The sequence below is a fragment of the Cibotium barometz genome, chromosome 10 (assembly GCF_041138505.1).
Source record: "Cibotium barometz isolate CiBa-2024 chromosome 10, ASM4113850v1, whole genome shotgun sequence".
NCBI classification, from domain to species: Eukaryota; Viridiplantae; Streptophyta; class Polypodiopsida; order Cyatheales; family Cibotiaceae; genus Cibotium; species Cibotium barometz.
Window position 1 is genome coordinate 57,994,253 of NC_141055.1, and position 25,399 is coordinate 58,019,651.

The following is a 25,399-nucleotide window of genomic DNA, read 5'->3' on the forward strand; positions in this document are numbered from 1 at the left end:
TGGCAAGGGGCCAGGGCTTGCAGCAGCAGCAGCTGGGGCAGCTAGTGTGCCTCCAAAGGGAAGAGTTGCACATGGCAGGAAGGGGAAGCCAATGAGCCTGCTCCAATAAAAGGCCAAGAGATTGAAACATGGTGTAGGTGTGCTAAAGGAGATCAGGAAGCAACAGAAAGCTATAGGCTTTGCAATCCCCAAGGCACCTTTTCAGAGACTAGTGAGAGACATATGTGATAGTTGGCACCTTGGTTTCAGGTGGAACAGGACTGCCATTCTTTCCTTACAGGAAATGGCAGAGGATTACTTGGAGAAATATTTTGAAGTTGCAATGCTGGTAGCAGTGCATGCTCACAGGGTAACTCTGATGGCCAAAGACTTCAACACTTTGTCCAGAGTGAGATGGAGGTATGACAAGCTGGTCCATCTTGTGGAATGGCAGGACATCAAAATGAGAGACATATTATTAATTCCACCTACAAGAAAGTTGAAGGTAGATGAGGTTAAGGTTGTTGAAGTAACCCACTCAATGAGCACCAGAGAGAAAGCTGCTTATGAGGAGTCACTGAAGCAACAAATAAAAGAATCCAAATCTGTTATAGATATGGAGACTGTACAGATGGAGCTGCAGATACAGAGAAGGTTGCAGGAGCTGGGCCCTAACAGAGTTGTCCATATTGAGGATGGAACTTCACTGAATAATTTTGACTTGACAAAACCATGCTTGGCAGCATTGGCTCATAAGAATGAGTATTGCTCAGATACTATCATTCTTGCAATCCTCTAGTAAGTGTCTTTTATTTTACATTTGTTTGCAAAACAATCCTTCTTGTACCTCCTTTACACCCTACCCTAATTATTGTTTGGTCCAATGCAGCATGATGAGAAGCTGGCTTAACCACGCTGTACAGCATACAGTTCATATTATTGATCCTGCCATTTCCTTCAAGTTAAGAGATCCAAAGGAAACTCCCATGGATATTTCCAATTGGTTCAGACACTGCGATTTTGATGTTGTCGATATTTTGCTACTTCCATACCATAACAAGTATGTGGGTGACTGCTTCTTTTGGGATTTTTCTTCAAGATTGAGAACTCTTGTAGCCTTTGATTTCTTAATGCTTTTTTCCTTACGCAGTGACCACTGGAGCTTTGCTTCTATTGACATCCAGCATAAGCAATGCTTTTTATTCAACTCTTTTAAAAACACACACAGAGAGCTGAAATTGTAAGTGGTGTGTGTGCTATTTTTAACTTTAAACTTCATTATTTTGATTTAATGCACACTAACTGAATTATATGTATTGCAGTTGTATTAGAAGGCTTCTAGATGCATTGGATCACTGTCCTCCTAATGTCAATCTTTTGATTTCAATAGAGCCATTAGATTTAGAGGTAGAAAGTCATTCCCTCTACTTATGTCTATTTCATGCTATGCCTTTGAACTTATTGAATAATTTTGTTTTGTTTAGATATTAACAGTTTCTAACATAACTTTCCAACTGTACAGACACCACAACAAGATGATTCAAGTAGCTGCGGCGGCTGCTGGAGAGTGCTGATCAGTGCCAAATATATACTTTCAAGCTATTTTGAGATAGGACAGCCAGAGCTTGTAAGAAAAAATAATTTTCATTTAGCTTCAAAATAATTGATATTGGTACAAAGTATTCTAAATCATCATATCTCATTGCAGATGAGAGAAGATAGCTTCAGCTCGAACTATGTATATAGTTTCAGAGCTGATACAATTTGGAAGTTTTTGAAGTATGCCTCCCCTAAACCTATTGTACCAGCTACTGTCGAGTTGGGTGAGAGCTCTAAAGTCCGAGAAGGTGTCATACACCTTGATGACACAGATGATGCTGATGTGGTGCCACAGGAACAAGGACCTAGTGCTGATGAGGAGAAGCCACAAGAACAAGGACCTGCTGCTGCTGATGTTATTGAGGAGAAGATGGAGCAACAGCAAACAGATGCTCCAGGAACAGTAGAGGAGACAATGGAGCAGCACCAAGAGACTGTACACGATAGGATGGAGCAACAGAAAACAGATTCTCCAAAAAAAGATGATACGGTGAGCTTGGACCATGTAGAGCAGCCTCTGGAGGATCAACCTATAGATAAATAGAAAATGGTTGTTAATAATATGTTCTACATATATAATTAAACACTTCTGTACAAAATTTTACTTTATTGAATATAATACCTTTGTTTATGGAGTCTGTGTTATCTCAATTTTTAAATTTTCAATGTCTTTGCATTTTATTGAACTCTCTCTTCTTTTGAGCACCTGCAAAAAAGCAATATGAAACAATAGGGTAAAGTAAACTAATAGCAGTGCTTAATGAGACTAGGATAAGTCAGATGGTGTACCTTCTTATTGTTGTAGATAAATAAAAAGTCCTTTGAAATAGAACCTTCTGTCTCAAACAGAATGTCATTGCGCAATTGAGCTAGGGAGCAACATTGTCTTAATGAGATATTGACTAGCACATCACCATTCTCAACAACATCAATATCAAGAAGTTTATTTTCTGCACCAAAAGAATCTTCATCTTGATCCATTGGGACTAGTTTTGTACCTAGCATTCGACTGCGCTTATAATAAAAAGAAAAAATAAAATTTTATGATGCAACCATGTACTTCAGTTGCATAGAAGGTTGGACAACCTCACAAAACACTGAACTACATGTCCTCTTATCCCAACCTTTATCCAAAAATTGTGGCATGCATGCCAGACTTGTTGCTTTAACTGTGAACATTGTTTTTGAAACCTTCACTGGAAAGGTATTAAACAAGTCTATAAAAACTGTGAGAGGCATGCATAAAGAAATTTTTATTATCCTTGTGGCAATATTGGGCCTTAGAGCTTTCTGTACTTCTTTGAAAAGCTTGGCCCTATATGCCTCTGTAACACTAAAATGTGGGAGAGGCCAATCCACTGAATTCCATGCCGGAAGGTCTTGTTTTATTAACACACCATGTGTGTTAGCATTGTTCAGTAACTGATAAAAATGATCAGTAAAAAATATACCCGATTGAGCTAGCTCTGTTGCACATTGACCTTGGTATTGTTGTTCTCCTATCAATCCATGTAAAACATCTATAAATCCCAGAATACAATCGATGTTTTGCCATGTCTCATACGATGAAGGGTATAAATCTGAAATAAAATAACACAATAATGTCAATAAGCAAAGAAAGAAAGCTTCATCTTAAAAATCCATACACCTCATAAAGAACAAAACCACAATAGAAAAATATACAATTAGGCCTGTGTTGTGGAAGATCATTTGGATAGTCTCGCAAGACAAGTTCTTCACATGCTGAATCAAAACTTCTTTCACCGATATCTTCCCTCTGGTGATTTTAAAATCTCGTACTCTTCCCTTCCATGACGCCAAGAAAATGTTTTTTGTCTGGGGTCTCTTTCTTTTGCTAGGTTGCATGAGCACCCATGCTCCTTTCGAAACACTAAACCTTTCCCAAGTTACTTGAATTCTCTACCGAAGAAATAGAAGAAGCAGGACGACGGGGTAAGGATGTGTGGTATAATTCTGCCTTCAGAGCATTATAATTCACAGAGCGTCTTCCACAAGAACGGCCATAGTTTTTATTCACCATGGAGACCTTGTGAATCTGTAACAACAGCAAAGTAATGTAAACAAGATAACAAAGTGACGTTTCAAGAAAGAGAAAGTGGGCAGACAGACAGTTGACAAGAAACATCTTACTCTAAGCCAAACAGGATCAAGGGAGCAGTTTTGGAAAAGAAGAGGCTGCTCCACAATGAGGCAGTGGTGTAGAATGGTAGACCTTTCGAAGGAAAGGCAGCACAACATTTCAAAGTTCAAAGGAAGGTGGAAGCGGGAAGGCCCTTGTCAGAGAAAATGTCAGACTAGATTCTATCTTCATGTCCAAAGATCTTGTGAGAATAAAAAACCAATCTCCACATTAATGTAGCACGCTTGTACCTACATAAAGTATTGTTTCTTTTATCTATTTTCTCTTATTTTTGTGAATCTCCAACGTTACGTTGGCCCTCTGTTGATTGGTTGAGAGCTTATTTTTCCAAACCGTAAAAGGCCCCAAAATGAGCTCCCTTTTTTCTTAATGCTATTGGAAAAAGCTAACCTATGACAATATAGCTTGCACCATGTACAACAATATAGCACCTATACACATACTAAAAATCCGACTAACCATAAATTATTATTTTTTAAGATGATGAGAAAGAGCACATGTCAAAATAAGAGAATGAAGTATAACTCTACTATGACTATATATGACTATAAGCCGTGAGCATGGACTTTTTGTGGATTGACAGCCATCAGGGAGTTAAAACGGGCCTGCAAACCCTGCTCAATCATGTGGCCAACAGAAACCAGATTCTTTGTAATATTCGGAATATGAAGTATATCTGCAAGGCACCTTACCCTCCTGCATAGACAATGGCACATCTCCAACATAGGCAATAGGATGAGCAGTGTCATCCCCTATTTCAACAAAACCTAGTCTTTCATCAAGAGTCTTCATTTTCTTGAACCACTTACCATGACTTGTCATATGGTTCGAAGCACCTGAATCAACATACCATACATCATCCTTACATGCTGCTACATTATTTCCAGACACAACATTAATTGCATGTTGTATAACAAACAACCTCTCATTATCCTCATTATTTATGCTAGAGGACGCATAGTTATTTTGCTACACTTTTTCATTTCACATGTCACTCTGCTTCTTATAGCAATCTACCTACACATGTCCAGGCTTACCACAGTAAAAATAGCCTGGTGTATCATTATGTTGCCTTTCCCAATTACCATGACCTCTTTGACTCCCCTTGCCTCTAAACTGGCCGCTTCCACCTGTGTGTTATTATTGCGAATCCTGGGACTGTGTTGCTATTGACCATAATTTTGATTACTTGTTCGGCCACCACCTTGGCCACGTCCATAACCTCTACCTCTTCCTCTACTTGAACTTGTGTAGAAGACCTGCTGCTCTGAACTGTTTTTGTTTTGTGAAGACTGTTGATCTTCACCCAAATTCTTATCTTCAATGATCAGCATTGACAACAAATTTATGAAGTTGGCAGTGTTCTCCCGAGTTTGAATAGACGTCTTCAACGCTTTGTATTATGGCCCAAGACCACGTAGACACTTTTCCCTTATCATCATCATCAACAGAAACACCAATTGATGCAAGGGATTCCACAATTCCCTTAATCTTCAAGGCATAATCATTCACAGACATATTTTTCTTATCCACAGTATGAAGCTCATTCTTCAACTGAATCTTTCATGCCTTGGTGTTGATTTCATACAGCTTCACACCAAGGTGTCCCATGCCTCCTTAGGTGACTTAGCATCTTGCATATGCCCAATCATGGTGTTCTGTATACTATTAGAAAGCCAATAAATGGCTTTACTTGCTCCTTGATTCCAATCCTTGAATTCTTTTACATATGCAATAGTTAGATTAATCTCTGGTATCTCTGGGGCCTCCTTATGTTCACCTTCAATGTAGTCCTAGTAACATTTTTCCATCACAAAATTTATCAATCTAAACCTCCAAGCTTGGAAGTTGTTCTTGTCAAGCTTCTCTACAACAATCTAGTTTATTCCATTATTCGACATCTTGTCTACAACACAAATTTACCAAAAACAACACTCTTTTTTGACCTACACAAGCTGTTGTATTCTCTGCAGCGATACTATACTGTACCCAAATTGTTACAACCAGTGACCTCAATTTGCATACATACACCCAATGGCAACTTTGAGACCTTTTGCAGTACACACAATGTCTGCACAACCAATCACCCTTCCTGCAGTTCCATAAACAGAGTTCTGCAAAGAATTGAAACTTACCTGTGCAGTGCCCGTGAACACCTGTGAACTGAAAAACGAAGGTCCAAACGTGCCCGAAACGTATTTTTAGCCCAAAAATGTTGTCCAATGGACGAAATAGTTACCTTATAGCTCTGCTCTGCGAAGAAATCTCCTCAATCGGATTTCATTTGCCAGTGCCTCCCGAAGAGCTCCGGACTATTGAGATTTAAGCTCGATGTGCAGCTGCACCATGTGCTGGCATGTTAGGTGGGTACATGTGGCAATTTATAAAAGAAAAACCCCCAAAATGGGATGTGATAGGATGTGATGTAATGAGAATGAATGTGGATCTGGATGTGTATGTGGAAGAATGAATGTGGATGCGTATGTGAAAAAATGGATGTGGATGTGTATGTGAAAGGATGTGATGTCGATTTGAGTGAATGAATGAGATGTGATGTGATGTGAATCGGGATGTGAATGAATGAGATGTGATGTCATGCGAATCGGATGTAAATGTATGTTATGGGATGTGAATGGATGTGAATGGATGTGATGTGATGGATGTGAATGGATGAATGTGATGTGATAGATGTGAATGGGTGGATATAATGTGATGTGAGTCGGACAAGTATGAATGAATGATATGTGATGTGAATGGATGAGATGTGATGTCATGTGAATCAGGATGTGAATGAATGATATGAGATGTGAATGGATGAGATGTATTGGGACTACATAGAAGGTGAGCATGAAGAGGCATCGGAGATACCGGATATAAATCCGACTGCTGGCAGATGTGAAAGAGTTTAAAGACTGGAACCAAGGAGCCAGGAAGGTTATGTATTGGCTATCCATTAGTATACAGGACACCATGATTGGGCACATTCAGGATGCCAAGTCCCCCAAGGAGGCGTGGGATACCTTGGTAAAGCTTTATGAAACAAATACCAAGAGACGCAAGATACAGTTGAAGAATGAACTTCATACTGTGGAGAAAAAGAGCATGTCTGTGAATGACTATGCGCTGAAGATAAAGGGTATTGTGGAATCCCTTGCATCTATTGGTGTGTCAGTAGATGATGATGATAAGGTGGAAGTCTGTCTACGTGGTCTCGGGCCACAATACAAGGCGTTCAAGACGTCTATTCAGACGCGGGAAAACATTCCCAACTTTACAGATTTGGTGTCTATGCTGATTATCGAAGAGGAGCTTGGGTGAAGACCAACAGTCTTCACAAAGTAAAAACAGTTCAGAGCAACAGGCCTTCTACACGAGTTCAGGAAGAGGACGAGGTAGAGGAGGCCGTGGACGCGGTCAAGGAGGTGGCCGAACAGGTAATCAGAATTATGGCCAGCAGCAACAGCAACAACAACAGTCCCAGAATCAACAACAACAACAACAACACGTAGGTGGAAGAGGCAAATTCAGAGGCAGGGGGAGTCAAAGAGGCCGTGGAAATTGGCAAAGGCAGTATAATGATGCACGTGAATGCTATTATTGTGGTAAGCCTGGACATGTACAGGCAGAATGTTATAAGAAGCAGGCTGACATGCAAAATGGGAAAGTGCAGCAAAACAACTATGCATCCTCAAGCAGAAATAATGAGGATAATGAAAGGTTGTTTGTTATGCAGCATGTCGTGAATGCCGTGTCTAAAAATGTTGATGCAGCACAAAAAGATAATGTATGGTATGTGGATTCAGGCGCTTCGAACCACATGACGAGTCATGGGGAGTGGTTCAAGGAGATGAAAAACCCGGAAAGACCAGGTTTTGTGGAAACAGGGGATGACACTGCTCATCCAATTGCTCATGTTGGAGATATGCCATTGTCTATGCAGGATGGCAAAGTGAAGTACCTTGCAGATGTACTTCATGTACCGAACATAACAAAGAATCTGGTTTCAGTTGGCCAAATGATTGAGCAAGGTTTGCAAGTTCGGTTTAACCCTGATGGTTGTTATATTGAAGACTTTAAAGACAAGTGCAGGTTGGTTGCAAAAGGCAACAGAGTGGGCAGAATGTTTACATTGAATGTAGACATGCCTGAAATGAGTGCTGCGATGTTTGCAAATGGTTCAGGAATTGTTGCAGACACACACATTTGGCATGAAAGGATTGGACATGTAAATGTGCAGAGATTGAAGTCTATGCAGGCAAAAGGAATTGTGACAGGGCTGCCAAAATTTAAAGTGGAAGGTATGCAGAAAATATGTGAAGCATGCCAATTTGGGAAGCAAACAAAGCATGTGTTTCCACGTAACAGATATGTGAGCGGAAATGCACTAGATGTTGTGCATTCAGATGTATGGGGTCCTACGAAGACTATATCTATGGGAGGCTGCAGGTATTATGTGACTTTCATTAATGACCACACAAGGAAAGTGTGGGTATATTTCATGAAGGAGAAGAGTGAGGTGTTCACTCACTTTCAGAATTTCAGAGTTTTGGTTAAAAAGCAAACAGGGAAATATGTAAAGTGCCTAAGGTCAGATGGAGGGGGAGAGTACTTCTCCAATGAGTTCTCTGAATTTTTGAAGAAGAATGGTATTCGGAGACAGTTTACATGCAGATACACTCCGCAGCAAAATGGAGTTGCTGAGCGAAAAAACAGGCACATTGCTGAGATTGCGCGAGCATTGATGGAAGAGAAAAATATGCCGCATAGCTATTGGGCTGAGGCTGTTTCTACAGCAGTATACATCATGAACAGGATCCGACTGCAGCCATACATGATGTAACTCCAGAGGAGAGGTTTACTGGCAGAAAACCAGATTTGTCTCATCTGAAAGTCTTTGGGTGCATTGCATATGTTGTGCATGTGCCAGATGAGCTGAGAACGAAGCTGGATCCGAAAGCTGAAAAATGTGTGTTTATTGGATACTCCCTTGAGCAAAAGGGATACAGGTGTTATAACCCTGCTACACGTGAGTTGAGGGTAAGCAAGGATGTTGTCTTTGATGAGATGAGCAGCTGGTATGCTGCTGAAAAAGAAGCTGTTGGGATTGATGTGAGTGGAAGTGTGGTTGCACAGAATGCAGGTCAGCAATCACAGTCTTTGAGTGGACCAGGAGAGTCCTCATCTAGTGGGTCTGTTGATAGACCATGGAGTGGCAGGCTGCGTCATAATACCAGCCCTGCAAATGTGATTACTACATCACGTAAAGGAAAAGAGAAAGTGGTTGAGCCCCTTGGTATGCCTGACATTTTTGCAGGGCATTCTCATATTGATGGAGAGTCTAGTGGCTCAGATATGAGCCTTGATGAGGAGCTTGGGATCCCAGCTATGAGAACACCTGGTGTAAAGAAGGCTATGGAAGCCATGAATGAAAAGCTGCGAAGATCAGGGAGAGTGAAGAACCCTGTGTAGAGATTTACATATGATGGTTATGTGGCACATCACTATGCATATATGGCAAAGGTTGTGCAGGTTGTTGAGCCCACATGCATTGATGAGGCTGTTGGAAATGTGTGTTGGGAGAAAGCTATGGATGAGGAGATGGATGCACTATATGGAAATGAAACTTGGGATTTAGTGCAATTGCCTGAAGGCAAGAAAGCCATTGGATGCAAGTGGGTGTACAAAGTTAAACATAACAGTGATGGAAGCATAAACAGGTACAAGGCTAGATTGGTAGCCAAAGGGTATGCGCAGACATATGGCATTGATTATGAGAAAACTTTCAGCCCAGTTGCCAAGATGGCAACGGTGAGAGTTGTGATAGCAGTGGCTGTGTCAAAGCAATGGTCTTTACATCAGATGGATGTAAAGAATGTATTCTTGCATGGGGATTTGCAAGAAGAGGTGTATATGCCTTCATTCAACAGTTTGATGTGGCATTTTTTGGTGGTAACTTCACAGAGGCATCTAAGGTACGCAAGGCAGCTTCTTTCCTAAAGGGTAATGCTCTTCAATGGTGGTCGACACTTCTTCATCAGGGAATAGCACCTAGCACTTGGGTGGAGTTCAAGCAAATCTTCTCTTCCTTATGGTTGACACCGATCATAATCCTCAAAATCTCTGAATGAATCCTTAATTCCAATCATTCCTTCATCGATGTACCTATGGCATCATTGGCCAGAATGCTCACCACATGTCTACTCAAGGGGCCTTTTCGATAGTTCCTAACTCATAGTAACCGACAATATATTCACATATCAAAATAGAATCTTCGTTGAAGATCAACAAGGTCAACCAATGGATCCATATAAAAGAGCCATGGACTCATCCGTTGAGGACTAGCAAGGTCAATCAACCAGATCCATGCCCGAATTCAAAAAACAACTCTTACTCCTTGTTCCAATATCTTCCTCGACGCACGCGTGGGTATCGTCGGCGACCCAAAGCCCGAGCACCATATGGTCAGCACTCTTTAGGATCCTTTGCAGGTGACCTAGCGCTAATGATTGTTTTAAAGACAGTTCATTCTGTGAAAAAGGTAATTTCATATTGGGTGTGTAAGTGGTGTGACTAATTTTAAGTTTACATGAATACTCGGCTAGGGGGCCTGGGAACTCTTTTCCCTAGTACCCAGGACAAAACCTAACCAAATTCTTAATTGGATCCATCACTACAGTGGTTGGTTAGGCGCAGTTGGCTAACCCACGGGACTGGATGGGGTTAGGCTGGACTGATGGATCCCTAAATTGAGACTCAATTCTGTTATGGTACGATAGATGAAGTAAATCCCGGATAAAAATTATTCTATGGAAAAGAATCAACGCCTGTGCCTCTCAATAAGGAAAAAAGCGTTGGTCTCTATGATTCAAGTGCAATCTTTTCTCTGATCTGACTATGGGACTTACGAGTTCGGTCAGATCAGTTCAGTTAGTTAAGGCTTTTGACTAGTTAGAGAAAAATTATCCTGGAGGAATCGCCCGGGCTTTCCGGGCAAGGGAAGTTTTTCCGGGTTCGGTTTTGGAAGAACCGATGGATTAGTCTCTTGTCTGGATATCCGTGGGCGAGGCCCCGAGTGAGGGACCCTGCCCCGCGCAAGAAATGCTGCTTCCGCTGCTAGCACCCCTGAATTCGTTGTGCGGTGGGGACAGGGATCTCACATAGCGGATGCCTTGTCTAGGAAACCACATGTGGCCGCCATCTTCATTATCTTTCATCATGAACTTGATGATATGCGAGAACAATATGCTCATGACTCAGATTTTGAGATCGTTTGACTGAAGGAGAGCGAGTTGATCATTATTCTCTCAAGGAAGGATTTTTGATGATGCATGACAAATTGTGTGTCACATCTCAGTTGAGGCAGAAGGTTTTTGTGACAGAATGCCATGCTCCACCTTATGCAGGCCATCATGGTATTGAGGCTATAGTGAAGGTTTTGGAGGCATTCTTTTATTGGCCTACTATGCACAAGAATGCTGATGCTTTTGTTCGTGATTGTATCATTTGTCAGAAGGTGAAGTATGACCGTCAAAAGACACCTGGGTTACTTCATCCTTTGCCTATTCCAGATAGACCATGGGAGAGTATTGCTATGGATTTTATCTTTGCTCTTCCTAGGACAAAGAATGGGAATGATGGCATCTGGACTATCATAGATCGTTTCAGCACGCAGGCTCATTTTATTCCAGTCGGGAAGAAGATTAATGCAGAGCAAATGGTGAGGATATTTTTGACGAATATCTTCAAATACCATGGGATGCCCACATCTATTGTCAGTGACCAAGATCCTCGAATGACGAGTTTATTTTGGAGAGCATTGTTCGAGAACATGAAGACTTCATTGAAGTTTTCATCGTCTTTCCATCCACAAACAGATGGGCAATCGAAAATTGCCAACTCAGTTGTATTGGATCTTCTAAAGTGTTATGTTTCGGATCATAAGGAATATTAGTGGGAAAAGTATCTTCCTTTGGTGGAGTTTGCTAACAACAACACCATTCACACTTCGACAGGAAAGGCACCTTTCGAGATTGTGGAAGGCGGGAAGAAAGTACCTCCAATCCTGCATACAAAAGATAAGATCTTTGAGACGGATCGTTTTGTGGAGAATATGGATGAGGCTTACAAAAAGGTCAAGGTGGCTCTTCAAAGGACTCAAGAGAAACAGAGGACAGCAGCAAACCTTCACCGTCGATCATTGGTTTTTGATTTGGGTGATTGGGTGCTTTTGAGATTTGAGAAGGCTAGACTCAAGAAAATGGAGGGTAAACAGAGCTTATACCCTAAATTGAGTATGCGGTACTATGGGCCTTTTCAGGTGATTGAGAAGATGAGTGATGTTTCCTATCGTCTTCAGTTACCGGATCATTGGAAGATTCATAATGCATTCCATGTGAGTCTTCTTAGACCTTTCAGAGGTGCCGTGCCTACAGATCAAGTTGATGAGACAAAACCAGAGGTAGAAGAACTTGATGAGATTCTTCAACCGGAACAGATTTTGGCACATAAAGAAAGAAAAGTCAGAGGGAAAGTTTCACGTCGATACATGGTGATGTTTGTGAACTATTCACCTATGGATTTGAAGTGGATGGAGGACGGTGACTTGGCAGATTCACCGAGGATACTACAACTTTACCTCAAGGCTTTTGGTTTGGAGCCTACCTTAGAAAGTGCTTCAACAGGTTCAGCTATCATTCTGGAGTACTACCTGTTACTCAAGAGGGGGGTGACTCTGCTCCTTTGTCACAGAGTTCACTTGGATGAGATCTGGAAGTCGCTTGGTGTTCTTATCAACACACCCGAGATACTGAACTGACAATATATCTGCCTATGGGATTTCTATGATATATGTGCACTAGTCACATGGTTTGATTCATGGATATACCAATATCTTCAAAGAATGGGGACGCCTATTCTAGACTTTCGTCTGATATGCATCAGTGTTTATTCTTGTTCATGATGTACTGCTGATCGTGGGTCCTGTGGGATGGTCATGAGCAGAGCAAGTAAAGCATCCAAGGGGACATGATTATTCACAAAGTGGATGCTCTCAATTTATGTATTCCGATGTTCTGTTTCAGTTGGCAAGACATACCTTTCTCGTTGCTCTCTTAGGTTCTGTTTCAGTTGGCAGATCCTTTGAATAAACAATCGGGACGATTGCTTTGTTTTAAGAGGGGGGTATGTTACAGGACTGAATATTTTACCTCTTTATCTTGAGCATTGTAATCATGTTTTAAGCATGTTTAACATTCACTAATCATGTTTTGATCTGTATATGCATATGTACGTTTGTACACATGTGAGGATACAGATACATGTTGTGTGTGTGTGAGTACATGTTTGTTCGTGCCCATTTGTATGTACATGTGCATGTTTTTGGTCTTTCTCTTACCTTGTTGCAGGAAGCAGCAGGCTGAGATACCTTGTGGGACAGCCCAGTCAGTAGTTGACACATGGCCCACCAACCAGCAGAGCTGACACGTGGCACATGTACAGGTGCAGCTGACATGGCACGCGTGGCACATGTAGCTGACACATGGCATTGTCATGTGGTTGATGAAAGCACTATCATATGGTTAGCTGCAGGTGACGGCACATATATAGGTAGCTGGCTACAAGCAGGCGCCAGGCGCTGCAGTGCAACCAAGCGCAAGTAGCAGCGTGTGCAGCAGCAAAGGTGTGCAACAAGCGCAAGGCGCGCAGCTGAAGCGTTGGCGGCTGGCTGCCACGTAGAACAGGCGCATACAACGTGGGCAGCAGCGAAGCGTGGGCAGCAGTAAAGCATGGGCGCCGGCCAGCAAGACACGTAGGGAAAAAAAGAGCGCAAGAGAAAAGCGCCAGACAGTCCAAAACGCGAAAAGAGAAGCAGCGTGGGATTTTCGAAAAGAATAAAACGCTAGGTGCCATGTTTATTTTTTTTAATTTTTTTTTAAAAAAAAAGAAGAAAATAAAGATCTATTCGATAGTTTTTGAGAAAAGCCCTTCTAGTAGATTCTTCTAAGGGGAAAAAGCATAGCTTTTTTCCCCAAACTTGTATAAATAAGAGACCAAGGCTCTTGTATCCCACAACACATCTTGGGTGAAAGCTAGTAGGAGCTCTCCTCCACGTGGATCAAGGAGGCATCTTCTCGGAAATGTAGTTGGTACATCACATAAAGGCAAAGAGAAAGTGATTGAGCCCCTTGGTATGCCTGATATCTCTACAGGGCATTCTCTTGTTGATGGAGATTCTAGTGGCTCAGAGATTTCCAACAATGAGGACACTTGGTGTGAAGAAGGCTATGGAAGCCATGAATGCAAAGTTATGAAGATCTGGAAGAGTCAAAAATCTTGTGCAACGGTTGACTTATGATGGTTATGTGGCACATCACTATGCTTATATGGCAAAAGTTGTGCAGGTTGTAGAACTCACATATTTTGATGAGGCTATTGAAAATGTGTGTTGGGAGAAAGCTATGGATGAGGAGATGGATGCATTGTATGAAAATGAGACTTGGGATTTGGTGTTCTTGCCTGAAGGTAAGAAAGCTATTGGTTAAACACATGGGATTGATTTTAAGGAGACATTTGCCCCAACTGCAAAGATGGCAACTGTGAGAGTTATGATTGCGGTGGCAGCAGCTAAAGACTGGTTTTTACATCAGATGGATATAAAAAATATGTTCTTGCATGGTGACTTGTAAGAAGAGCTGTATATGGATCAGCTACCAGGTTTTGAGGATACATGTCACCCAGAGTATGTGTGTAAGCTTCGTAAGGCTTTGTATGGATTGAAGCAAGTGTGCATAAGCTTCGTAAGGCTTTGTATGGGGTGAAGCAAGCTCCACGAGCATGTCATGACAAGATTGCTAAGTATCTTGTTACTATTGGTTTTCATATGGCAGATGCAGATCACTCCTTGTATATGCGCAGGAGTGATAAGGGTATTGTGATCATCACCATCTATGTAGATAATCTTATTGTTGGGGTGACAACTTGGATGAGATTGAGTATATGAAAAGTCTTCTCAAAAGGAATTGAGATGAAGGATTTGAGAGATCTACGCTACTTTTTGAAAATTGAGGTCACTCACACACCTGAGGGTATTTGGCTGTCACAAAGACATTATGTATTGGACATGTTGTCAAGTATAGGATGGCTGATTGTAAGCCAATCTCAATGCCATTAGATCGAAATGGCAAGCTTAGTGCGGATGCAGGTTATGTGTTGGAAGATCCCACTATGTACAAGAAGATTGTGAGAAGTTTGATCTATGTCACGATCAACAGGCCAGATTTTAGTTACACTATTAGCTTAGAGAGCCATTTTATGCAAGTTCCGTGCAAACCATATCTTGACAGTGTCTGACGCTGTTGATTATACATTGTTTTATGTAGCAAGTGTACCATTGGAGCTATATGGGTACACAGATGCAAATTGGACAGGTAGCATCTCAAATAGGAAATCTACCAATGGATTTATGTTTTCATTAGAAAGTGCTGCTGGACATGGAGCAGCAAGAAGAATCCCACAATTGCCTTGTCGAGCATAGAGGCAGCGTACAAAGGAGCTGCGGTGGTAGCATGTGAGATAGCTTGGTTACGCAAGCTACTTGCTGATTTGGGATTGCATGTGGAGAGAAAGGTTATCATATATTGTGACAAGCTTAGCAATATACAGTTGGCCAAGAACCCAATTTTTCATGCGCGAACGAAACACATTGAGATACATTACTACTTCATAAGGGAGAGAGAGTCTTGGCAGGTGACATCAACTTACCTACGTCAGCACTCAGGATCAGGTATAGCTGACATCTTCACAAAGGTCTTGGGAGCTGAGAAGCTCCGTAGATTTCGAGATATGCTTAGAGTTCATGAGTTGAAGTTGAGCTTGAGAGGGAGTATTGAGATGTCAAGCTCAACAAGATCTAACACTCACGAGGTGTCCGCATAACCGTTCGACATTTACATCACTGGCAGGTTTGGTAGTCGGCACCAACATATCTTCGCCAAAGATTCTACAGTTAGACTACACCGACTACCTACCCACTCCTCTTATCGTGTTCACATTATGGACCGCTTGTATATACTCTATTATGTGTGTTAGTCACTTTATCTTCTTTGTAGACCTCTTTTGTTGTGTGAAGAAAAAGAATTTTCAGCCTCACCTTGTGTGCTCTCTTCTAGGGCTTGTGTGAGTGTGTGTGCTTGCAAGAGCTCAAGCTCTCTTCCCCCCTGCATCTTTTTACCGTGCCACTGGCATAAGTGCGAAAGCTATCACCCAAATAGGTGATCAATGTCCGCAACACTAGGTGAGCTCAATATCTCGACAAACTATACAAGAGCTCAAGCTCTCTTCACCCCTGCATCTTTTCACCATGCCACTGGCATAAGTGCCAAAACTATCACCCAAATAGGTGATCAATGTCTGCAACACTAGGTGAGCTCAATATCTCTTCCCCCCTGCATCTTTTCACCGTGCCACTGGCATAAGTGCGAAAGCTATCACCCAAATAAGTGATCAATGTCCGCAACACTAGGTGAGCTCAATATCTCGACAAACTATACATGAGTTTTTATAATACCAAAATAAGGATAAATGCATTCACATACATATATGAAGATGCAACACATGATATGATGACCTTCAAAATTATCTTTCAAGAAAAACTTATTTGCTGTTGTGAAAATGTATACTTCAAAGAAAGCCAGAGTAGTATAATCTAGAATCAAAACCTAAAACTGTAGGGCCGATCTCATGATCTCTTAACATGTCAACGTTGCTGGTTAGTTTCAAGATACTAAATGAAATTTTGCAAAAACAAAGGAGATTTTATAGAAACAAAGACCTAATGGGATCAATTATCAATATAATGAAAGACAGAGAACAATTGCTAGCAACCTTGGCTCCTTGACCTAGTCCTTCACACCTTGAGCGAAAAGTGATACATACACTTGATCTTCACTCCAACCTTGTTATAGCCTAGTTGATGAAGAATGAGAACTCTTGTATACCATCACTATAGGCCTCAAAAAGATCATCCTTCGTTTGTCAAAATGTTCTTGAAGCTTGATTTTACCCTATCAATTCGTTGCCTTGCAAGGTGTCCGACATCACGCAGGTTGAACTCGTTGACTTATTTTCTACATGAGGAAGAAAGATGCCACAAACATTTTTTACAAGAATAAGGCTCTGCATGAAGGAATAAAGGTCCTTGTGACATCTAAGGAATAAGGCCTTGCAAGGTGTCCGACATCACGCAGGTTGAACTCGTTGACTTATTTTCTACATGAGGAAGAAAGATGCCACAAACATTTTTTACAAGAATAAGGCTCTGCATGAAGGAATAAAGGTCCTTGTGACATCTAAGGAACTAACAAGTTTTTGAGAGCATTGTCATCTTTCATCCTTTCACTACGTTCCTTTCTACTAACTAGAGAGCAAAGTTTGTCTACCAGCAGTCAAGTTCCCTGCTGGTGGAGGAAGAGATTGGACATCCACCATTGAGATTTATCCAACGACAAAGGAGAAAAGGAAGATTGGAGAAGACTTGCGTAATGAGGATAATTCTAGAAGAACCAAGGGTGTATGCCAAGCAAAGAAACAACTGGACACTAGGAATGATGCAAAGGATTTTCAAATGTCAGGAAACGCCGCCAAAGATGGCCATTTCTTCGCGGTCATGGAGGAACTTCCAAATAAGGGGGCAGGGGGGTTCATAGATACTGGTGCTTCAGAAATGTACTGCAATGAGTTTATGCAGGATTTACCACCTGTATAAACCTTGCCATGTATTTGTGAAGTTGTGTTAGGATGAGAAACAATACCATGCATCCCCACAAAGGTCAAATTTCAGGACTACTGCTCCCCTTTGGTTGTCCCATGCAGACCCGTGTCATAAAATGATAGCCCACACTTACGGTGGTTCTTTCTACTGTGTCATGGATCAATGATTAGTTCAACAGAAGATCCCGAGAACTTCCTCAAAGGAAACTCAAAGGAAAGGCTTGGTCCACTAAAAAGGAGAATAGACATGACTGATTCGAGTTTATTCATCACTTCCAATGCAGACGAAGCTGTAAGCACCCAGTTTTTCTATGAGAGTATCATGGTCTGTGACTTCACATGAAGCAAGCAACGATTCTCATTACGACATGTTCTTACCCACTGAAAAGTCCCATACAAAGCAACTGCCTCCTCTCCTTTCTCCACATCAATCAAGAAAACATTCCGATGGCAAACACGTCGTCACATCATCTCTGCGAACCTCTTCAGTAATGCAAACAACAATTGTATACATCATGTTCAAAATCTAAAAAATGAATGTGCCTTTTGAATATACTATGGCCTTATATTCAAGTGCACTAAAAAATGGGCCAATCAAAATCATCTTCAGAGATGCCAATAATTGTGCAGGCCTTAGCATGTTCAGTGTGAGCAGGACATGCCATGATAGGGCATTATCATTTGATGCAAATTTTATCATGACATGTTGAAGAATCAACCACTTTTCTTTCATGGAGCAGTATGATGCTTTCTATGTAGGCACTATCTTATTAAAAAACAGCATCTTAGCCAGGTTGCACTTAGTATAGATTATAGTTGGCATTGTTCAATTGATAGCCAGATGGTTGATAGTATCAACTTGACTTTGATGAAGTTCGATTTTCTGGTCTTGTATGGTTTGTCAAACCTTCCCTCAATGCCTCAATGGTAACACCATTATCCACAAGAACACTGCTCACACCCATCCGAGAAACCTGCACATTTACAGCAGAGTGTCGGGGATTACCAAGGCTAAAATACCAGTTAAACCTCTGCCCAGCTTGTGATTTTGCGCAAGCGCGCACACACAAAAGAGGGGCCATCAAATGTTACAAAGCCTCTACCAATATTTTGGAAGAGATATGCTGTTTCAGTTTTTTTTGTTCAGTGCATTGACATTTACATGATAGGGAAGCATTGTATATATACCTAGATGAATCCAAGAACATGCCCAAATTCACCTTTTAGGAACGTGCATTCAACCCACAAGACTATATAATTATCAACTCCATTATGCATAGTATGGACTAGATACTACGACATCCCCACTAACATCATCAGTGCCCAATAGTGGGTGTAGAACTTTGTATCAAGATATGCTCACACACACACACACACACACACATAAGAGCATATAGGTGGTCCCTATTTCTACTCTCGTGTGATGACGCTCCTCGCTATCAGCGAACCAAGATTGAACCCAGGCGTAGTGGCATTGAAACGGCAATAGTTGGCTGCCTCTTGCTGCTCCATGAAACCGCTCCTGAGCCGAGGGAAAAAATGTAGCGTGATGTGGATCTCCTTGTGTCTGGATCTCCTCCCCAATTTGAGTCACTCCAACCTTGGAGTCGAACTCGTTCCTTCGTGTCACCTTCAGCGGTGTAGAAGAGTCCAAGATCCTTCGTACCCTGCAGATACTGCAGGATCCGCAATCCTGCGTCCCAATGAGACTTCAACGACGTCTGCATGAATGAGCTCAACAACCCCACAAGAAAGCTCAAGTCCAATTTGGTGTTCAGCAACCAGATCAACGAACCAACCAGCTTCTGGTACAGAGAGGCATCAACTGGCTCACAGGGATCATCCACTCTAAGCTTCGTGTTCGGATCCATCGGCGACGTGATAGGCTTGCAGTTCTCCATCCCAAAGGCCTCAAGCAACTCATGAACATACCGCTGCTGAGAGACCAAAAATCCCCTTTGGGTCTGCTAGATCTCCAATCCCAAGAAGAAGTGGAGTAAGCCTAAATCGGTCATCTCAAACTCCTTTGACAAGGCAGCCTTCTGCAATGTGCTCCATATGGCCGCCGGTGAGAATGAGGTCATCCACATTAAGGATGATCAACGTGACCATGTTGCGTTCCCGAAAGAGATATAGGTTGGGATCTGCAACTGATCTCTGAAATTCAGTCAGTAGAAAGAAGGAATCAATCTTCTGATTTCCAAGCCCTGGGAGCCTGTTTAAGACCATAAAAGGCCTTCTACAATCTGTAAACCATCCCCTTTGATCCTGGAACCTCAAAGCCTGGAGGCTGCTCAACATACATCTCCTCTTGCAGGTCACCATTAAGGAACGCAGATTTAACATCCATCTGATATACGGGTCATTGCTGAGAAGAAGCAAGGGCAAGAACTGTCCGAATCGTGGTCATCCTTGCTGTCGGTGCAAAGGTATCCTCATAGTCAATGCCCGGCCCCGCTGAGCATAACCCTTAGCCACAAGTCTGGCTTTGTGTTTGTCCACCGACCCATCTGACGTATACTTGGTCTTAAAGACCCACTTGACACCAATGACAGACTGTTTCGATGGCCTCGGTACGAACTCCCAAGTGTTATTCTTCTCAGTGGCATCCAGTTCCACCTGCATGGCTTTTCTCCAAGTATCATGTGCAAGGGCTTTCTTGACGGAAGTGGGCTCTTTGTCTTGCATGATACGAGACATCAAAGCATAGTTTACCTATAAAAGCTCCGTTGAATGACTTTTATCATGAACTGTGTGCGATCTTCGAGGTCCGTCCTCTGTGGTCCATTCGGAGGAAGCTCCGTGACACCTGACTTCCGAAGAGTGTCTACCAACCACCTGGGTACTCGAACAGAACGCGGAGTCTCTTGCTGCTGCGAGGGCTCATCTCCAGTTGCGGGCTCAACCTCCTCAACTGATTGAGGCTGTCTAGCTGGAACAATCGACTGGGAATCACCATCGGAATCTTCTAGTTCTCCACGAAGTGGTGGCTCATCAACAGTGGAAACCGGAACATGTCCATCAAAGACCACATCCCTGCTGACAACAACCTCGTTCCTCTCTGGATCATATAACTTGTATTCCTTGGAAAGAGAGTTATATCCCACAAAGATAAGCTTTTGGGACTTTGAGTCGAGCTTCCCCCTCTACTTCTTCGGAATGTGAACATATGCATCGCTCCCAAACACATAGAAATGGGAGACATCAGGTTTCTTGCCAAAATATGCCTTAAAGGGAGTCATGTTCGGTACTGAAGTTGTCGGAGAACGGTTGAGGATATGGACAGGCTACAGCCGTAGCCACAGCCTCTCCCCAAAAAGGACGAGGAAGATCATGATGCTCTAGCATCGTCCTCGCCATCTCCACCATAGTCTTGTTCTTACGTTCAACTACTCCATTCTCTGACGGCAAACCTGTATTGGGCATCTCCCGCTTGATGCCATGTTCCGCACAAAATCTCACTGTTGGAATCCTACTAAAGTAGCCAAGGATCTTCAATTCAACAAGGCTCCTGGTGGGTGGTGGTTGGACAGAGGCACTAACTTGGAGGCTTTTGAGATACAACTCCTTACTGCAAATGGGGGGTTTGTCTTTGAAGACGTGGTTCGAATGGGTGAGCCTAAGCTGCATAGAAGAAGTGCCCCTGGTAGCTTGGTAGCTGCACATGGGAGGCCTGCTATAAGGGATGGGGAAATTTTCATTTATACAAAAAAAGTAACCAAGGAAATGCAAGATACGATATAGTCAACTGCCATGATGGCTTGTGACATTGTGAATGTGAACATGGTGGTGGCCAATGCGCATGTTGAGTTCTCTATGACCACCAGTGGGTCACAAAGAATGGGGATACATTACACGATCACGATCTCAGTGTATCCAACCTGCACATGTGATGATTTCTTGAGAAGAGTTGGTCTCTTGGATTTCGTTGTACATGCCTTGCAAGCATATCTATTATGTGTATTGTTTGTATATACCACTCTCCATGGCGCCTTCCCAAACAACCTGGCCAGTCTTGCGGTCCCGTAGAGCAACAGAATGCTCCTCAAACTCCACCCAGAAGCCAGTCTTGCACACCTTATGCACTGATAACAGATGAAAACCAAGGTGGGGACGTAAAGAACACGAGAGGAATGCTTCCTCCCTCTGCCATCGGGAATGATCTCCATCCGGCCCTCACTGTGTATCGGTATGGTGGAATTGTCGCCAATGAAAATGCGACCTGACTGCCGTTTCAGATCTTGAAGGAAGTCACGGGAAGGAGTCGTATGCCTAAAGCACCACTATCAAAAATCCATTCGCGAGTATCGTTTGCGGTGAAGCCAACTGCCTCCTCACTCGAAGAAGATAAAGCATTCGTGTCGAACATCTCCAAGGATCAGCACTTTTCCCAGTCCGCTTGGGACACTTCCTCCAATAGTGGCCTTTCTTGCCACAATCATTACAGGTCCTCTCGGCCTTCAGTTTCTCTCAGTCTGAATCGGGCTTCTTCTTAGAAGACTACTCCGATGAAGCCTTCCCTTTGCCCTTGTTGTTATTACGGCCTTTCGACCGTTGGCCAGTTAAGGCCTTAGAACCTCCGCCTTGTGGAGGGTTTGTGAATCACTCTTCCTGGTCCAAGACCATGGGCACAAGCTTCTCCCATGTGATGGTGCTGAGCTTGCCACTGGTGATCAAAGAAGAGTAAAAGGCTGAGTACTGAGAGGGTAAATGCGATAGCAATGTTATGGCCATATCCTTTGACGATATCTCTTTCCGTGTCTGGAGAACTTCCTGCTGAAGAGCCTGTAGCTTGTTGATGTGCTTTCGCATCGTCGACGACTTTGCAGGATTCATCACCCGCATCTGAACTTCCAAGGAGATTCTCTTCATGGGTGATACCCTATTGTAGAGAAATGCTGCCAAATACCTCTGGCCAGCGTCATATGCTTTATGTGATTGATCACCTGTGGTGTGCAATTGAGGAAGATGAAAGAACGGACTTTGGCATTAACACTGTCATGTGCAAGATTTGCCATGAACATTCTCTGAGGCTAGTCCTGAAGGGCAACAGATAAAGAAGGAACTCAAGAATCAGTTAGAACCAGGTTTTGGAGCATGAAGTGCAGATTTGGCTAGGGTTGGACTAGGAGAAGGACAAGGAAGAACCTGTCGGCTGCATGGAGAACAGGCGGATCTGCGTTTATCATATTTATGTCCAGTCGGCCAGCACTCTAGTGGTCCAAGGGTCTATATAAAGGCACTAATGCTCATCATTGTGATTCATTCACTCCCACTTTGGGTGTGGGTCTAGACTAGGACTAGAATAGGTATTTTACTATCTTTTCAAGGCAGCCCTAGGCTGTAAGGATTATGTACCTTTTTGTACCATATGAAATACTGGATTTCCAGCCATCTCTCTCTCTCTCTCTCTACTCTCTCTCTCTCTCTCTCTACTCTCCCTACTCTGGTACCAGAGCATCAGGCTCAGTAAGGCTAAACACTGATTTAGTCCCATATGAAGGTGTATAGGTCCAAGGTACAGGAAAGTGCATAGGTACGAAGCCCGAGGCAAGGAACACAAGACCGGGAAGAGCTCCTAGGAGGTTGGTTGGTGGTGTTCCACAAAGCCCAAAGGGGATGGCAGTCTTGTGAGCCAGGAAAGGCTTTCGGGCAACGGTTCCAAGGGAGGATGATCCTCCAAGGGGTGGAGTGAGTGCCAGACTCATTTCTCAGGAAGATGGTGTTCAGAGATAGGGCAGGAACGGATTGGGGATTGGATGGAACAGATGCATAGATCTTATTCAGAGTCAAAGTGGATTTGGAGACCGGGCTGGGTTTTCAGTGAAAAGGGTTGCCAGAGACGGATGGGATGACAGAGGGACTTCGGGAACAGAATGGGATGATGACAGTCATCCAAGAGCAGATTGGAATCCCGTCATCAAGTTTAGCAGAGGGGGATGTCATGTGCAAGATTTGCCATGGCCATTCTCTGAGGCTAGTCCTGAAGGGCAACAGATAAAGAAGGAACTCAAGAATCAGTTAGAACTAGGTTTTGGAGCATGAAGTGCAAATTTGGCAAGGGTGACTAGGAGAAGGACAAGGAAGAACTTGTCGGCTGCATAAGGGTGCAGTCGGCTGCATGGAGAACATGCGGATCTGTGTTTATCATATTTATGTCTAGTCGGCTGGCCGACCAGCAGTCTGTTAGAAGTCATCTCCTATCTATACCTATTTACCAGGGTCTCTGTTGTGGGTGTGCCTACCCTTTTAGGTGTTTTCTCATTTTTCCTCACTCCCTGTATTTTTCCTATTTTTTTGTGGCTTTGGTGACAGTCTTGTGGTGGCAGGAGGTCTTAGTTGTTGGCCAACTACAGCAGTGTTCCTATTGGAGGTAGCCGACTGCCTTGCATAGGTCGTGGACTTGTTTCCATGCTGGCCGACAGTACACACCTGGCCGTTTGGGTGTAGATGAAGGTCGTGGAGTTCATGCGCCTATCGGCTGTCCTAGAGTAGGCCGATTGCAGTGTTGGGGCCATATATAATGGCCCCACAGCCCCTTGCCACATGTATCTTGTTTTTTGGGATTTTCCTTGTGTATATAGAGCAGAGTTACACGCCTCTCTCTCTCTCTCTCTCTCTCTCTCTCTCTCTCTCTCTCCATTGCTGTATTTTTCTGCACTTGCTCTTGTGTTCTTAGATTTTGTCTTAATCTTCGCTGCATATTCTGACATGGTATCAGAGCCCTAGGCTCTTGATAGTTCTTGGGAATTTTCTGAGCAAGATGGGGACTGTTGCGTTGCTAATTGGTGGACTGTTTTGGACTGTTCGGGAAGAGGAGAAGCAAGAGGAAGGCGGGCTGATTTGCTGGACAGCCACTTGCAGGTTAAGTTCTTCTTTGTTCCCACCCACCCACCCTTTTCAGTTACATCCCCGCAATGGCAGATCTGCTTGAGATGGCTGAGAGACATGTGAAGATCCCGACACTCCCCACGTTCTCGGTGGACCGTCAGTTGGACAGGAACAACTACGACATATGGAAGGTTATGATGGAATCTGTTCTAGAGTCTTATGACCTTGCTGATTTCATCGTTGTTGGGGTTCCACGGTCGGAGGTAGAGGAAGGGGAGTTACCGTCGATTCGTAAGGACCGGGAGGCACAGGCACAGTTGTGGGATCATGTCAATGCCAAGGTCCGCTCATTTATCTTCCTCAACTGCACACCGCAGGTAATCAATCATATAAAGCATGTGACACTGGCCAGAGGTATATGGCAGCATTTGGCTTCTCTTTATAACAAGGTATCGCCCATGAAGAGGATTTCCTTGGAAGTATAGATGCGGGTTATGAACCCTGCAAAGTCATCGACGATGCGGGAGCAGGAAGTTCTTCAGGCTGGGAAGGAGATATCATCAGAGGATATGGCCATAACGTTGCTGTCGCATTTGCCCTCTCAGTACTCAGTGTTGGGGTAAAGGCATTATGCCCACCCTTATAGTGTGTACAAGCCCATAAGTTATAGTACATAGTATACTTAGTACTTTTAATGTACTAAGTGCACTATGTGTACTAGTGCAAATATACATGTGTGATAGGGGAGTCACACACTCACACTTGATGAGTTGACTTATCCCCACATGTCTCTCTCTCTCTCTCTCTCTTCTTCTCTGTGTATGTCTCCCACATGAAACCCTAACTCACTCCATCAACTGCTATCTGTTGTTGGGGTAAAGGCATTATGCCCACCCTTATAGTGTGTACAAGCCCATAAGTTATAGTACATAGTACACTTAGTACTTTTAATGTACTAAGTGCACTATATGTACTAGTGCAAATATACATGTGTGATAGGGGAGTCACACACTCACACTTGATGAGTTGACTTATCCCCACATGTCTCTCTCTCTCTCTCTC

The 25,399-nt window shown here is 43.0% G+C and overlaps 1 protein-coding gene and 1 long non-coding RNA gene across 4 annotated transcripts in view; both read right to left on the minus strand.

Moving 5' to 3' along the window:
* Positions 1 to 1,972: 1,972 nt before the first annotated feature.
* LOC147635099 (uncharacterized) lies at positions 1,973 to 2,880 on the minus strand. The gene is made up of 3 exons (XR_015266834.1): positions 2,368 to 2,880; positions 2,201 to 2,284; positions 1,973 to 2,108 (listed from the first exon to the last, which is right to left on the minus strand). It is a non-coding gene; the product is annotated as an uncharacterized LOC147635099 (long non-coding RNA).
* A 150-nt stretch (positions 2,881 to 3,030) lies between these two features.
* LOC147635100 (Haloacid dehalogenase-like hydrolase (HAD) superfamily protein) overlaps positions 3,031 to 25,399 on the minus strand; it is a 37,949-nt gene continuing 15,580 nt past the window's right edge. For 2 of the 3 annotated variants that reach the window (XM_086804391.1, XM_086804389.1), the window contains one exon: positions 18,034 to 18,480. In XM_086804391.1, coding sequence (XP_086660517.1) covers positions 18,361 to 18,480 — 120 coding nt within the window. In that variant the 3' untranslated portion in view covers positions 18,034 to 18,360. Of the gene's footprint in view, positions 3,159 to 18,033; positions 18,481 to 25,399 lie in introns of those variants that run through there. The other variant, XM_086804390.1, reaches the window with a different exon arrangement.